Source organism: Octopus sinensis, linkage group LG26, assembly GCF_006345805.1.
Source record: "Octopus sinensis linkage group LG26, ASM634580v1, whole genome shotgun sequence".
Taxonomy (NCBI): Eukaryota; Metazoa; Mollusca; class Cephalopoda; order Octopoda; family Octopodidae; genus Octopus; species Octopus sinensis.
Genome location: NC_043022.1, coordinates 6,978,803 through 6,996,804, shown reverse-complemented (window position 1 = coordinate 6,996,804; position 18,002 = coordinate 6,978,803). Strand labels below are relative to the sequence as shown.

The window sequence follows — 18,002 nt, the reverse complement described above, 5'->3', positions numbered from 1 at the left end:
CGTTCATAGTTTTGAGTGATGTCCGTTTTCTAGAGCGTGAATGTGGGTTGTATGTGTGTGTGTGGTGGGGGAGTATGAATAAGTATTGTGTTGAAGTATTTAGCTATTTTATTTATTTTAGTTGCCTAGACATTTTTATGTGTTGTATAGGGATATATATATAGGTGTGTGATTTAGTGTATGTATTAGATATGGTTATATATATTAGGTATATGCGTATGGAATGTATATATAGTATTATTATTTCGTTATAAATGTATATCTTTTTTTTTATATTATATTATTTATTTTTTATTTTTTGTTTTATATTTAATATAATTTTTTTTACTTTTATGTATTATTATATTTTAATAAATATTTGTTTTAGTTTTTTTTTGTTTTATATATATGATATTATATTATAATGGATGTAGTATGGTTTTATATATGGGATTATAATATACTATATTTAGTTTCATTCATACTTATTATTTTAAAATTATTATTATTTTATTTTTAAAATATTGATTTTTTAGATTGGAAGTCCACCTGAAGATTGTCGATCAAGACAAGAACGATTGTATGGGCGGTTTTTTTGACTATTTATTAAATTTAATGTATTGATTAAGTTTTCCTTGTTTGTTTGGCAAAATAGTGGTTTTGTCTCGAATAATATTTATAATATTTTACTATAAATCGATTTAATCCTAAATCTGATTTTTTCCCTGTAAATTTGGATTTATTCCCTAATATTTATTATATTATATATATACATATATATATATATACATATATATATATACATATATACATATATACATGCCCTCTCAGACATGCCCTCAGCATGCAGAGAGCCACAATCACAAGTTATGCAGATGATACAAAGTTTCACAGGCAATACAGAACCCTGAAGACACTAGCACCTGCAATGTGAGCTGGACACAATATACAAGTGGGCTGAAAAGAATAGCATGCAGCAGTTCAATGCTGAAAAGTTTCAAGCTTTATGCTATCAGCATGCAAAACTAAATGCAATACCCAATAAATACACTGGACCTGGAGGGATTGCAATCCTAGAGGCACAATCAGTGCAAGACCTGGGTATTTACATGAGTGATGAATGCAACCTTTCATGTGCATGTTGCTAAATTGGCAATGAAATGTAGGCGGCTGACCGGATGGATTCTTAGAACCTTTAGAACAAGAGACAAGGAACCATGATGTCTCGTGAGGACACCTGCCTAACCACTTTGACTATTGCTCTCAGCTATGGTCACCATCCAGTGTCAAGTTAATCACAGAACTTGAGGCGATCCAACGAAGCTACACGAAGAAGATAGCCTCTGTGCAGCATATAAGCTATTGGGAAAGACTCAAGAGATTGAGACTCTATCCTAGAGCGTAGGCGAGAAAGATATGCTATAATTACATCTGGAAGATCCTAGAAGGACTTGTCCCAAACTTTGGCATCGAGAGTTACACAAATGCCAGAACTGGGCGCCACTGCATGGTACCAAGGACTCCAAATTTGCCATCAAGATGTAGGACAAGATACTGTGATAGCCTGGGCTTCCGAGGCCCACAGCTCTTCAATATCCTCCCGAGAACCTAAGAGACCTGCATGGGGTGGATGCAGATGTCTTTAAAATAAACTGGATCTCTCCTGTCAGGTGTCCCAGATGAACCAACTTCATGGCAGGAGGGTGCAGATGAGGGCAGCTTCATCAAACTCTCTCATGCACAAATGGCAATTGCCTAAAAGCATTCGTGAAGTAAAATCATGTAGCAACACTAAATGGCAGTTTTATGGTTATTATGGTTGTCGTTTTGATAAATAAATAAGTCAACATTTTAATATCCTAAAGTTGATGAACCAACTAAATGTGGCTTCTCCGTTTTCCCTATTTGCAATATAGATTAATGGTAAAATCTTTCCTTTACCTTCACCCATTAATACATACATAAGTAAGTTTATTGCAATGCAATAAAAAACACTTGTGTATTAATAATTGGGTCTTATACCAACAGTATATTGGATAAGTATTATCCCTTAGTGGGTTGGATCCACATCCCCTAACTTACTTGGTATTACATATATATATATATATATATATATGTATATGCATATATGTGTGTGTGTATATATATATATGCATGTATGTGTATGTGTATATATATATATATATAATATATACATACATACATACATACATACATAATATACATACACATACATATATATACGTATAGGGTGTTAAAGTATACACTGCAAACCTCATCAGAGTCTTCTTCCACTTCAATGGAATCGCGTTTGGTCTCGGGCGGAACCTCTTCAGTTTGTAAGTCAGCAACATTGGGTTCCGATTCAGCTCTGTCCAGTTTTATCATCGGCACCGGGATTGAGTTCCATTTTTTGTCTTCAAGAAGAAAAAACAAAAGAAAAATAACAAAAAAAAAAAGAAAGAAAATAGCTAATACAATAAATAAGAACAAAACAATTTTGGTTTTGAATTTAAATGGAACAATCTAGTTATGATTAAAAGGAAAATGGAACATTCCAGTTATTATTGGTGGAATCAAATTATCATAAGTAAATAATAATAATGATAATACTTTCTAATATAGGCGCAAGGCCTGGAATTTTGGGGGAGGGGAGTAGGAAACTGGTGCTTAATTTATCAACCCCGAAAGGATGAAAGGCAAAGTCAACCTTGGCAGAATTGAACTCAGAACGTAACGGCAAGACGAAATACCTATTTCTTTACTACCCACAAGGGGCTAAACACAGAGAGGACAAAGGATTAAGTCGATTATATCGACCCAGTGGCGTAACTGGTACTTATTTAATCGACCCCGAAAGGATGAAAGGAAAGTCGACCTCGGCGGAATTTGAACTCAGAACGTAACGGCAGACGAAATACCTATTTCTTTACTACCCACAAGGGGCTAACACAGAGAGGACAAACGGATTAAGTCGATTATATCGACCCCAGTGCGTAACTGGTACTATTTAATCGACCCCGAAAGGATGAAAGGCAAAGTCGACCGGCGGAATTTGAACTCAGAACGTAACGGCAGACGAAATACCTATTTCTTTACTACCCACAAGGGGCTAAACACAGAGGGGACAAACAAGGACAGACAAACGGATTAAGTCGATTATACCGACTCCAGTGCGTAACTGGTACTTATTTAATCGACCCCGAAAGGATGAAAGGCAAAGTCGACCTCGGCGGAATTTGAACTCAGAACGTAACGGCAGACGAAATACCTATTTCTTTACTACCCACAAGGGGCTAAACACAGAGGGGACAAACAAGGACAGACAAACGGATTAAGTCGATTATACCGACTCCAGTGCGTAACTGGTACTTATTTAATCGACCCCGAAAGGATGAAAGGCAAAGTCGACCTCGGCGGAATTTGAACTCAGAACGTAACGGCAGACGAAATACCTATTTCTTTATTACCCACAAGGGCAAAACACAGAGGGGACAAACAAGGACAGACAAACGGATTAAGTCGATTATACCGACTCAGTGCGTAACTGGTACTTATTTAATCGACCCCGAAAGGATGAAAGGCAAAGTCGACTCTCGGCGGAATTTGAACTCAGAACGTAGCGGCAGACGAAATACCTATTTCTTTATTACCCACAAGGGGCTAAACACAGAGGGGACAAACAAGGACAGAAACGATTAAGTCGATTATACCGACTCCAGTGCGTAACTGGTACTTATTTAATCGACCCCGAAAGGATGAAAGGCAAAGTCGACCTCGGCGGAATTTGAACTCAGAACGTAGCGGCAGACGAAATACCTATTTCTTTATTACCCACAAGGGGCTAAACACAGAGGGGACAAACAAGGACAGACAAACGGATTAAGTCGATTATACCGACTCCAGTGCGTAACTGGTACTTATTTAATCGACCCCGAAAGGATGAAAGGCAAAGTCGACCTCGGCGGAATTTGAACTCAGAACGTAGCGGCAGACGAAATACCTATTTCTTTATTACCCACAAGGGGCTAAACACAGAGGGGACAAACAAGGACAGACAAACGGATTAAGTCGATTATACCGACTCCAGTGCGTAACTGGTACTTATTTAATCGACCCCGAAAGGATGAAAGGCAAAGTCGACCTCGGCGGAATTTGAACTCAGAACGTAGCGGCAGACGAAATACCGCTAAGCATTTCGCCTGGCGTGCTAACGATTCTGCCAGCTCGCCGCTGACGAAATAACATTAAGCTTTTCGTCCAGCACACTAAGAATTCTGCCAACTCTCCACCTTTATAATAATAATAATAATAAACCTTTCTAGTGGTAGAACTGGTAGAGAATATTCAGTTGTTAGTTACAGCTCTTTACATTCTCAGTTCAAATGCTGCCAATGTCATCTTTACCTTTCACCCTTCTAGGGCCAATAAAATAAGTACCAGTTGAATTCTGGTATCAATGTGATCAACTAGTCCCCTCCCCCAAAATGACTGCCCTTGTGGCAAAATTTGAAACCATTATTATTATTATCATTATTATTATTATTATTATTATTATTATTATTATTAAGGCAGTGAGCTGGCAGAATTGTTAGCATGCCAGGCAAAACGCTTAGCAGTATTTCATTTGAGGTACGTTCTATGTTCAAATTCTGCCGAGGTCAACTTCGCCTTTGATCCTTTTAAGGTCGACGTAAATGACTTAATCCCTTACCCCAAATTTGAGGCCTTGTGCTTCCAGTAGAAAGAATTAATGTTGTTATTATTGAAGGCAGTGAGTTGGTAGAATCATTAGCATGCTGGGCAAAAAGCTTAGTGGCATTTTGTTTGCCGCTATGTTCTGAGTTCAAATGCCAAACACAGCCAAGTTCAACTTTGCCTTTCATCCTTTTGGGGTTGATAAAATAAGTACCAGTTACACACTGGGGTTGATATAATCAATTTAGCTCATCCCCTGAAACTTGCTGGCCTTAGGCCAAAAGTTTAAACCAACATTTTACTTCTTATTACTCTTTACTCTTTTACTCTTTTACTTGTTTCAGTCATTTGACTGCGGCCATGCTGGAGCACCGCCTTTAGTCGAGCAAATCAACCCCGGGACTTATTCTTTGTAAGCCCCAGTACTTATTCTCTCGGTCTCTTTTGCCGAACCGCTAAGTGACGGGGACGTAAACACACCAGCATCGGTTGTCAAGCAATGCTAGGGGGACAAACACAGACACACAAACACACACATACATATATATATATATATATATATATATATACATATATACGACAGGCTTCTTTCAGTTTCCGTCTACCAAATCCACTCACAAGGCATTGGTCGGCCCGGGGCTATAGCAGAAGACACTTGCCCAAGATGCCACATAGTGGGACTGAACCCGGAACCATGTGGTTGGTTAGCAAGCTACTTACCACACAGCCACTCCTGCGTCTCAGTTACAAATATATTTTTTTCCCATCAATTATGATTTACAAATAATTACAACCCATTTAGGCCATCGTAACCATTTAAAACACACCATAAACTGCAGTACAAGTGATATGTTGAGGAGTGCAGTAACTGTGAAGGAAACAAAGGAAATATATACAGGGGAAGGTTGGGCAGGGATGGGGGTCTTCAATAATTGTAGTTGCTGGTAATCTTGCTATAATCCAGTATTTCTCAGCCCTTTTTTTTTTTTTATCAATATCGAAATCGATCAATGGAAATTGCAGATGTGTTACCAGTGCCGGTGGCATGTAAGAGAACCTTCCGTTTCACGACCGTTGCCAGCACCGCCCCGTTTCGTGTCCGTTGCCAGCCTCGCCTGGCCCTCGTGCCGGTGGCACATAAAAAGCACCATCCATTCGTGGCCGTTTGCCAGATCTGTCTGGCAGGTGTGGCGGTGGCACGTAAAAAGCACCCACTACACTCTCGGAGTGGTTGGCGTTAGGAAGGGCACCCAGCCGTAGAAACACTGCCAGATTTGACTGGGCCTGATGAAGCCTTCTGGCTTCACAGACCCCAGTAGAACCGTCCAACCCATGCTAGCATGGAAAACGGACGCTAAACGATGATGATGATGATGATGATGGAGCTGGAAGTTGTTGTTGACAAACAATGGCAGTAATTTTATTCAGCTGAATACACGTCATTGATTGGTTGAAATTACCGAAATACAACAACTTTAACACAAAATAACTTCGTAAATATAAGTTTTTCTCAAAAATGCTAAGAGTAAAAGATGTTTTATATGACACATTCTACCAGTGTCCGAAGTTTGAAAGTGTTTAGTTACAAAAAATGAATTTCTCGATCTGCCGATGAAAGGGAAAGGATCCCAGTCATGTTATCAATGGCCAGCATATCAAAAAATACCTTTAAAGGTTAAATTTATAAATAATTTACAAGATAAGGGCAAAAGAAAAATTCAAATGCCAAATATGCCGAAAAAAAGACAATAATTGTCAAATAACCATTATAATTTATGCGTCTCAAAATACACCGATAGAAATCTCTAAAAAATTTGTTATTACCGTATTGGTCCAATTTTGGGGTTAATTCGTAAGAAATTTTCCCCTCTTCAGCGGCAAATATGTGAGATATAAGTGAAATACTTACTCATACCCATGGAAAAAGCAAGTACTAAGTCCCGAGCAGACCCCAGTTGAGAACCCTGATGTAAATGAAGGGGATCATCATAAAACTAAGGAAAATAAATCTGCCAGTTTATAGGTCATTCTTTTTACTGCACAGCCATGGGACTGAACTCAGAACCATGAGCTAACAAAACATGTTTGGAATGATAAGTACTGACTTGTTCTTGGTTCAATCCTGCTTAAGGCATATTTGAACCCATAACAAAGCTATTCATAGTGTTTTGTCATGGAGGAAATGTCTTGCTTGTGTCCCATACGATAATGGAAGCACTCCGTCGGTCACGACGACGAGGGTTCCGGTTGATCCGATCAACGGAACAGCCTGCTCGTGAAATTAACATGTAAGTGGCTGAGCATTCCACAGACACGTGCACCCTTAACGTAGTTCTCGGGGATATCAGCGTGACACAGAGAGTGACAAGGCCGGCCCTTTGAAATACAGGTACAACAGAAACAGAAGTAAGAGTGAGAGAAAGTTGTGTGTGAAAGAGTACAGCAGGGATCACCACCAATCCCCTGCCGGAGCCTCGTGGAGCTTTTTAGGTGTTTTCGCTCAATAAACACTCACAACGCCTGGTCTGGGAATCGAAACTGCGATCCTAAGACCGCGAGTCCGCTGCCCTAACCACTGGGCCATACGATAAATACTGAACAAAATAGCATTTTTTTACTGCAGCCTATTGTTGCTGTTTAGCCCAAAGTCAAGCAGACCTATAATCAAAGACATTACATTCATGCCCACCCTGTCTTACATTCAACCATACACTATCTACTGTGTCCTTCTTTATTAAAGATAGTTGACTGTGACTTAAAGAAACATGACTGCTATTTCTAACTGGGTAAATGACTATATAGAGGTTCCCTCATTGGCATGGCTGTGCTGACTTTCATCCATTTCCTGTAACTTATGGCCATTATTTTTGTAAACAACAAATGAGTCCAAGCATGGCCATATGGTTGAGATGTGAGCTTGACAATCACATGGGTTCCAGTTCAATACCCAGTAAGTGTGTAGGGACCCTTGTGTGCTTTTATTGTAGGTGATGGGTTGACAAATGGTCTGAAAGGGAAATTGTTGAAGAAGAAACTGTGTGGAAGCCTGTCATGCACGTGTATGTGAGGGTGTGTGTGTATGTGAGGGTGTGTGCATGTATGTGAGGGTGTGTGTGTATATGTGAGGGTGTGTGTGTGTATGTGAGGGTGTGTGTGTATGTGAGGGTGTGTGCGTGTATGTGAGGGTGTGTGTGTGTATGTGAAGGTGTATGTGTGTGAGGGTGTGTACATGTATGTGAGGGTGTGTGTGTATGTGAGGGTGTGTGTGTATGTGAGGGTGTGTGCGTGTATGTGAGGGTGTGTGTGTGTATGTGAAGGTGTATGTGTGTGAGGGTGTGTGCGTGTATGTGAGGGTGTGTGTGTGTGTGCATGTATGTGAGGGTGTGTGTGTATGTGAGGGGATATGTGTGTATTTTTATTAGCGAGAGATTGTCCGACAAAACAATAAACATTGCACTATTTATTCTAAGGTGGACTTTACACAATTGCTAAAAAAAATACCAAAGGATTGGGGTCAACTGAAACCTTTGAAAAACAGCACTCCAGAATGGAGTCAACCAAATGAAGTCAATAAAAGAAACAAAACAAAACAAAAAAACGTCCCAGAGAGCTACTGTTGTGTGAGGGGACAAATAGGGAGACATCTTACTGGCCAGTGTCCCCCTGGTCTCATTATGAACCTCAATGCCATACTGTGGACAGTTTTAACTATGACTGTTTGATCAAGAAACCCAGCTTCCGAGTTTGATCTTCCTGGATAGCATCTTGGGCAAGTTTTTCTTCTTCCAAAGCCTCAGCTTGAACCAAGTCTTTAGATTGGGACTGGAACTAGATAGGAATTGCATACAACTGGTTCTCCATCTGTTATGACAATGAAGGTTCCAGTTAATCCGATCAACTGAAAAACCGTTTGTGGAATTAACATACAACCAGACCAGGTGTCTCACCTTCACATAATTAATACTTGAGGTTTTCTTCATCCCTGACCCTAACACCACCAATATCAGAAACCCCAACAGAGACACCAGACTTCCACCTCTGCCTCAATCATATTTTTGTATCGAGACCTTAAACAATATCCTTCACTCCTAAATATCCGCAAGGCCACATAGCTGTACATATAAACAAAAAGGAGACACACAGACACACACTGCAAATTAAGAACTGCAGCTGCACTGTGCTGCTGCAACTGTTTCATTAATTTGTAGAAAGTAATATCTCGTTAATTGGTTGTATTCAGACTGTCTAAGGGAGAGTGGCCATACTGGAGCACTAACATTCAGCTAAATGGATCAGGAAAATGGAGGTAGGGGTTTCAAATTTATTTGATCACAAACTGGACTGAGTGTAGTGGAGGTAGTGGTGGTGGTAGTGGTAGTAGTAATGGTAGTTGTAGTAGCGATAGTGGTTGTGGTAGTAGTGGTGGTATTGGTGATGATGGTAGTTGTGGTGGTGGTTGTAGGGGTGGTAGTGATCATTGTAGTAGGGGTTGTGATGGGGGTAGTAGTGTAAAATATAAACCACTTCAGGAGTTGATCAATCACCTCCAGTGTACTGATTGTCCCTTGGAGGCAATGGAGGTACTTGATCCTTGCAGTTGATGAAGGACTCCACATCACCAGATGATAACGAAAATAACCCTGAAAACAAAACAACAAATACAAAAAAAAAAACAATTTCGTTTCTCTTTAGTTTAATTTTTAAAATGTCGCTTTCCCTATCCACCTTCACCACCTTCACCATCATCATCATTATTATTATTATTATTATTATTATTATTATTATTATTATTATTATTGTTGTTATTATTATTCTATGTTTGACTTTTGCTTTACATTTGCACAAGCTGGCTCCAAGTCTCACCCAGAGACCTCAAGAGACAACAAGTTATTATTATTATTATTATTATTATGATTATTAACATTATTAAGGCCACAAGCTGGCAGAATCGTTAGCACGCTGGACGAAATGCTTGACGTTATTTCACCTCTCGCTACATTCCGAGTTCAAACTCTGCCGAGGTCGACTTTGCCTTTCATCCTTTCGGGCTTGATAAAATAAGTACCAGTCACGCACTGGGGTCAATGTAATCGACTTAATTCCCTCTGACAAGCTGCCCTTGGAGCTATAGTTTGAAATCATTATTATTATTTTTACTTAACCCCTTACCCAACAATTATTTTGAAAATAAATGTATTTTATCAGACATATTTTTTAATTGTTTTACTTTACTATGTTTTGAATGGTGATTTCGAGGTATATTTCAAACCTTATTTATTATGAATTTTAATTCAATAATATTGATCTTAAATTACCACTTTGGGCAGAAACGAGTTAACCCGTTTTTAGACGAAGGAACTCGTTTGCTGTCGATTTTGGCGAGTCTATCTTTTGACGAGTTAACTCGCCAGAGATAGAAAAAAAGCGATTTCGGTCAAAACGAATATATTCGTTTCTGCCAGGTAAGGGGTTAAGGCGGCAAGCTGGCAGAGATGCTTAGCGGTGTCTTGCCCATACTACGTTCTGGGTTCAAATCCCATTTAGCAGGTCAACTTTACCTTTCATCCTTTCAGGGCCATTTAAGTACCAGTGAAACTCTGGAGTCAATGTAATTGTCTAGACACCCCCCCCCCCCGTGCCTTTAGTAGAAAGGATTATTATTATTATTTCATTTAGCAACATTCCTGATGGTGAAATTATGTGTTGGAACAGATATTGTTGCATTTTAGGATGGTTATCGTTTTTTTGGTGGGGTCAAATAAACACCTTATTTTTTTTTTTCTTCAATCATTCATTACTGTTCTTTTTTTATTATTTTAACTCATGTCCATTGTCCGGAAATCTTTCATCACACATCTGTGACCTCTTCAGAGAGACTTTCATTTCCATGTGTGTTCTTGTTTCACTTACTCCCGAAAACAGTAATAAATGAGTGAAGGAAAAAATACATTGTGCATGTGTTTAAATGACTATCCCAAAATACCACAATATTCTTTTCTATTCTAGGCACAAGGCCCAAAATTTTAGATTTGCCAGCTTGGCCGTTTGCCAGCTCTGTCTGGCCCCCGTGTCGGTGGCACGTAAAAGCACCATCCGTTCGTGTCCGTTGCCAGCATCGCCTGGCCCCGTGCCGGTGACACGTAAAAGCACCATCCGTTCGTGGCCGTTTGCCAGCTCTGTCTGGCACCTGTGCAGGTGGCACGTAAAAAGCACCCACTGCCCTCACGGAGTGGTTGGCGTTAGGAAGGGGATCCAGCCGTAGAAACACTGCCAGATCTGACTGGGCCTGATGAAGCCTTCCAGCTTCACAGACCCCAGTTGAACCGTCCAACCCATGCTAGCATGGAAAGCGGACGCTAAATGATGATGATGATGATCAACCCCAGTATGCAACTGGTACTTAATTTACTGACTCCAAAAGGAGGAAAGGCAAAGTTGACTTGGGCAGAATTTGAACTCTGAACATAAAGACAGAGGAAATACCACTGAGCATCTCATCCAGTGTGCTAACGTTTCTGCCTTTTTATAATGATTGTTGTTGTTGTTGTTGTGGTACAGATTTCACAATGAACTACACTCCCGGCCACACAGTTTGGTGTGAGTGGAGAGAGGGTACAGTTGATTACAACGAAAGTACACAATACATGTATGCAGTGACTTGCAGTGGGGATTTTTCATTTTGTTTTTTTATTTGCTTGACCTGGAGGGAGGGACAGGGCCCAATGGCCATTAGAAACCCTCCAAAATTCTCGATCAGTTAACATTCTTACTGATCCACTCAACTGCTGCTAATAATTAGATGCAGGAAATATCTACGTGGTGGGGTCTCCAGGGGACCAACATACCGAAGGGGGACAGCTGGGTGTAAGGGTGGATACCAGATGGTTAATGGGAGGAAGAGAGACAACTAAGGAAGAAAGGACTGAGTAGAGGGACCTCAAAACCAGCTGAGAGGAGGCCATTATAGTAATGGTAGAAAAGTCAGAGACAAGAGACACAGTGGTATTTTGTGGGGTAGAGACTGGAGGATGTTTGAGTGTGATTTTTAAGATGGTCAGTCAGCCAGAAGTCCTTTTCTAGGCACAATCTCAAAGTGGCACCCCCTTAAATATAGAAACAACACTGCCTTGTGGACCACACTTGACCTTTGTTGGAGCTGAAGTAGCTTTTGGCCCTGAAAAGAAGAGTCAGTTTTAGCAATGTTAAAGATGGTTCTTTTTCCTAGGGAGATCCTTGATAAAAGGGAATTCTAAAATTTAGAGTTAGCTGCATGTTGCTCATGTTTAAGGGACACGGGGGTGGGGTTTTTTACTGATGAAAGAGATAAGACTGACACAGCTTCGCTTTCTTTCTTTAGCTAAAGCATGGAGAATAAAGACAAATCCCCCTCGTATTTATTTATGATTCCCCCACCCATTTTGTAAGATTATCTTACATTTTGTTGGGCACCAGTTTATTTATTTCTGTTGATATTCTTCAAGTACCATCTTTTGTACTTTTTGTGCTTCAGGTTCAAACTACACGTCCCTCTCTCTCTCTCTTTCAACCTGGGGCTGAATGTTGAAGTTTTTATTTTTTCTGTTTGTCATTTTTTTTTCACAAAGAAGAAGGGTGAATTTGTCTGCTGCTGACAAGAACTATGTTCTTCTCATATCAGATCACAACCACCACTAACAACAACAACAACAACAACAACAGACGCTTGCTATACATTAATTATACAAGGGAAAGATCAATAAATTTTATCAGGTTTTTTTATTTGATTATTTTTTTTAATCAGTATTGGTCATTTTCTGAAGCAATCAGACACCATTCTCCCATATTAAGCATCTCTACCAGACAATGTATTATTTACCATCATCATCACAATTATTATTATTATCATCATCATCATCATCATCATTCAATCATGTTGGAATTATTAAAGATGTCAAAAAATATAATAGTCAGGAAATTATCACATAATAATGATGATGATGATGATTTCTTTTATTAGCCACAGGGGCAAAGATGAGGGGGACATCACAAGGACAGACTATTTGTGTGAGGATTTACATAATGGATACTCTTTACTCTTTACTCTTTTACTTGTTTCATTCATGCTGCGCCCATGCGGGCAGCCTGCCCTTAATCGAGCAACTCGACCCCGGGACTTGTTCTTTGTAAAGCCCAGTACTTATTCTATCAGTCTCTTTTGCCGAACCGCTAAGTAACGGGGACGTAAACACACCAGCATCGGTTGTCAAGGAATGCTAGGGGGACAAACACAGACACACAAGCACACACACATATATATATATATACATATATACGACAGGCTTCTTTCAGTTTCCGTCTACCAAATCCACTCACAAGGCATTGGTCGGCCCGGGGCTATAGCAGAAGACACTTGCCCAAGATGCCACGCAGTGGGACTGAACCTGGAACCATGTGGTTGGTTAGCAAGCTACTTACCACACAGCCACTCCTGCGCCTATGGAGAGAAAAAATGGATGGAGAGAAAAAATGGAAAAGACAGGGAAATGCGATACAAGTGTACATGATATACGAAAGCATGTGATAACATGAAGGATGCAGTTCTCCTGATATAAGAGGAACTCCCAACTGGGGCCAATCAAGATCCTCGATTACCTTGGCAACCAAAGGTATGAGCCCTCTCTCCTGCTCTCCAATTGACAGCCACATACTTGGAGAAGGGCCATTGATTCTAATTATTATTGCCACTGTCATCCGTCTTATCCCAAATTTACTGGGAGGTAGCACTTGCCTCTCCACCCTCACTTGCCTTTCCAAAAAGAACTTTAAAAAAATTTGATGAGAGCTTGACTGAAGAGGAAACTGTCTCTCCTTGATCCTTTCAGCCTCGTCCAGCACAGCCTCTTTCACCAGTAGACAGGGAAACACCATCTGCCCTGTTTTGTTAAAGGTGGGTGGTGGGGCAATCATCAAGATGGATTCAGCCAACGGTCAGATTCCTCCCCCACGAGATAACAGCTGTTTGACATGACCCCACAAGTCAGCAATACTCGGACACAGCCAGGGTGCATGCAGAACGGCTCTGTGAGTCTGTGCACATCTCAGATACATTTGCCTGGCAGCGCTTGCATGCCTAGGCCAGCAATTTTGAGGGGACAGTCAAGTCAATTATATTGACCCCAGTAGTGCTCGACTGGTACTTATATTATTGACCCCAAAAAGATAAAGGGCAAAAATCAGCCTTGAGAGAATTTGAACTCAGAATGTGAAGAGCTGGAAGAAATGGTGCTAAGCATTTTTGTCTGGCATGCTACTGATTCTGCCAGCTTGTCACCTTAGTAGTAGTAGTAATAAAATAATATAATAATAATAATAATAATAATAATAATAATAATAATAATAATAACAATAATAATAACAATAATAATAATAATAATAATAATAATATTCCTTTCTAACATAGACACAAGACCTGACATTTTTGGGGAGGGGCCAATTGTTTACATCAACCCCAGTGTTTCACTGGTACCTACTACTACTACTACTACTACTACTACTACTACTACTACTACTATTAATATTATTGTTAAATTCCAAGTTGAAATTCCGTCGAGGTCAACTTTGCCTTTCATCCTTTCAGGGTCGATTAAATAGGTACCAGTTACGCACTGAGGTCGATGTAAGCAACTTAATCTCTTTCCCCAAATTTGAGGCCTTCTGCTTCCAGTAGGAAGGATTATTATTATTATTATCATCATTTAGAACATAAATAGTACATGATACAGCAATAAAACAGCAATTATTTACAGTGAAAGCATAATTAGCAACAACCAGATAATGAGTGGTATATTATACCAATATACCAGTTATTATCCACAGTTAGAATATTATTAGCAAAGTCCTTATACCAATATACCAGTCATTACCTACAGCTGAAACAGTATTAGCAGCTACCATTTGTATTGTTAGTTTTATTTAGCAGGGTTACAAAGGCATTTTTAAGGATGAAAGTCATCCAAGGGATTTGTGTCCCCGCATTTCTTACCATGACGACGGCGCCTTGGTCGTTCAACACTGCTGCCAAATTTAGATGCAATTAACCTAACTATAACGAGCAGAAACAGATATGATTACAATAATTAATAAACAGCAAATCAAGAATATAAATTGATGAGTTGGGTTTCCCCAAATACATTGATATAGAGACACGGAGACACACAGACAAAACGACACAGTCACACACACACACACACAAATATAAAACACACCACTAGACACACACACACACACAGAAATGAACGAATGTACATCTTCATATTCACATATACAAACACACACACACACACACACACACACATATATATATATACATACATATACAAACACACACACACACACATATATATATATATATATACATACATATACATATATATATACATATATACATACATATATATATACATATATACATACATATATATATACATATATATATACATATATATATACATATATACATACATATATATATACATATATACATACATATATATATACATATATACATACATATATATATACATATATACATATACCCCTTCCACAAATGCATCTACAAACGTAGACACATACACTCGTTCCCTATACACTCACACATACAAACATCCGTATACACCAAACACAAGTATTTATGCATGGGTACACATATACACCCTTCCTTGTACCCACATGCTGCACAGGATCACATATACACTCCTACATACTCACACAGCCATGCCTGCAGTCATATGCACACACACCAACAAGCACACACACCAACAAGCACACACACACACACACACACATACAAAAGGCATTGAAAGTCAGTGAAAAACTGTTTATCCCAGACTTGTCAGTGATAAACAGGAAAATAGCTTCGTAAATAACAGATGTTTTAGATGAGGTGGTGGTGGTGGCAGTGGTAATTTTGGGGGTGGTGGTGGTGGTGGTGGTGGTGGAAACGTTAGCGCACCGGACGTTAGCGCTGGCAGAAACGTTAGCGCGCCGGACGAAATGCTTAGCGGTATTTCGTCTGCCGCTACGTTGTGAGTTCAAATTCCGCCGAGGTCAACTTTGCCTTTCATCCTTTCAGGGTCGATAAATTAAGTACCAGTTACGCACTGGGGTCGATGTAATCGACTTAATACCTATGTCTGTCCTTGTTTGTCCCCTCTATGTTTAGCCCCTTGTGGGTAATAAAGAAATAGGATGGTGTGGTTTGTTACATGATGTAGTGGTAGGATTGCTTAACCCCAGGTCAGCCCTGGTCAACAGGACCCAAGATCAACACATCCCAACAATGACCACCTCATTTGTATTGTGTGTGCAGGCCTACAGGCTCAAACTTGCCCTTCCAGTTTTTAAGACCACAGAGTATAACATGAGGGTTATTTGGCTACAGCTTCTAGCAGTTCAACTGATTCAGTAGAGGTATCCTCATCAACACATATAGTGTGGACTGTTGTTGTGTAGCCCAAGGTCAGTCCTGATTAAGTAGAACTATGATCAAGTGGGGTGGGGGAGTCGATTCTACTCTCCCTCCCTCCCTCCACCCCCATCTCTGTAATTCAAACATTTGTCCTCCTCATCACACTAATTCTAGCTGAGAATTACATTAAACGTACAAAAAGCTTGCTGACCAATCATATGGTTTTGGATTCAGTGCCACAGTGTAGCATCTTGGGCATGAGTCTTCTACCACAGCCCTGAGGAGGACACAAGAAAGGGAGAGGGAACACAAGAAAGAGAAGAGGGGGACACAAGGGAGAGGGGGACACAAGGAAGAGAAGAGGGGACACAGGAAAGAGAAGAGGCGGACACAAGGAAGAGAAGGGGAGGACACAAGAAAGAGAAGAGAGGGACACAAGGAAGAGAAGAAGGGGACACAAGGAAGAGAAGAGGGGGACACAAGGGAGAGGGGGACACAAGGAAGAGAAGAGGGGGACACAAGGAAGAGAAGAGGAGGACACAAGGGAGAGGGGGACACAAGTAAGAGAAGAGGGGAACACAAGGGAGAGGGGACACAAGAAAGAGAAGAGGAGCCTTGTCAGTGGATTTGGTAGACGGAAACTGAAAGAAGCCCATCGTATGTATGTGTCTGTGTTAGTCCTCCACCACCACATGACAACTGATGTTGGTGTGTTTATGTCCCTGTAATTTAGTGGTTTGGCAAAAGAGACTGAAAGTAGAAGGACCAGTCTCCAAAGATATATATTAAAATTCTTCGAGATGGTGCCCCAGCTGCAGTCTAGTAACTGAAATAAGTCTGTGGTGTACTCAACCTATTTCTTTACTACCCACAAGGGGCTAAACACAGAGAGGACAAACAAGGACAGACATAGGTATTAAGTCGATTATATCGACCCCAGTGCATAACTGGTACTTATTTAATCGACCCCGAAAGGATGAAAGGCAAAGTCGACCTCGGCGGAATTTGAACTCACAACGTAGCGGCAGACGAAATACCGCTAAGCATTTCGCCCGGCGCGCTAACGTTTCTGCCAGCTGGCCACCTCTGTGGTGTACTCAACCGCTTACACATTAACTTCATGAGAGTTAATTTAGCTGATCAAACATCTCAATGTTAATCACCATGACTGTCAGATGGTCCACCAGATGTGAACTTGCTTAAGAGAAGATTTAAAAGAAGTTTGGCAGCTATTTCTAGCAGATTGAACGACCACATAGAGGCTCACACAATACCTTGTTCAGATAGGGTGGCAGGGGAGCAGCCTTTCATATAAGATGGCATTGTGTATTATTTTTGTAAGAACATTATGTCACATACGAAAGCAATAAATAGTTGGAATGACATTTTGGAGAGCAGTGACTGGTTATAAACCAGAGATATTGTCCTTAAGCAGCACTTGAGTTGTAGGACACAGTCACCAATATATTTGTATGTGGGGGACACACCTATTTACACTGCCTTGTTTAAGTGTTCAAACACTTACTACAAAGAAGCTGGTTTTTAGCCCAGAATCTAAACAACAACGGCATCAGTGAACTTACTCTCTTTACTTGTTTCAGTCATTTGACTGCGGCCATGCTGGAGCACCGCCTTTAGTCGAGCTAATCGACCCCGGGACTTATTCTTGGTAAGCCCAGTACTTATTCTATCGGTCTCTTTTGCCGAACCGCTAAGTAACGGGACGTACGAAACACACCAGCATCGGTTGTCAAGCAATGCTAGGGGGCAAACACAGACACACAAACATACACACATATATATATAATATATATATATATAACTATATATAGATATAGATATATAGACAGGCTTCTTTCAGTTTCTGTCTACCAAATCC

The 18,002-nt window shown here is 40.2% G+C and overlaps 1 protein-coding gene across 2 annotated transcripts in view; it reads right to left on the bottom strand.

The window, feature by feature from the left end:
- LOC115224784 overlaps nt 1-18,002 on the bottom strand; it is a 222,098-nt gene that overhangs the window by 67,363 nt on the left and 136,733 nt on the right. For both annotated transcript variants that reach the window (XM_036513760.1, XM_036513758.1), the window contains exons 3-4: nt 9,222-9,317; nt 2,254-2,396 (exon numbers count right to left, since the gene is read on the bottom strand). In XM_036513760.1, the coding sequence (XP_036369653.1) occupies nt 2,254-2,396; nt 9,222-9,317 (239 nt within the window). The remainder of the gene's footprint in view (nt 1-2,253; nt 2,397-9,221; nt 9,318-18,002) is intronic.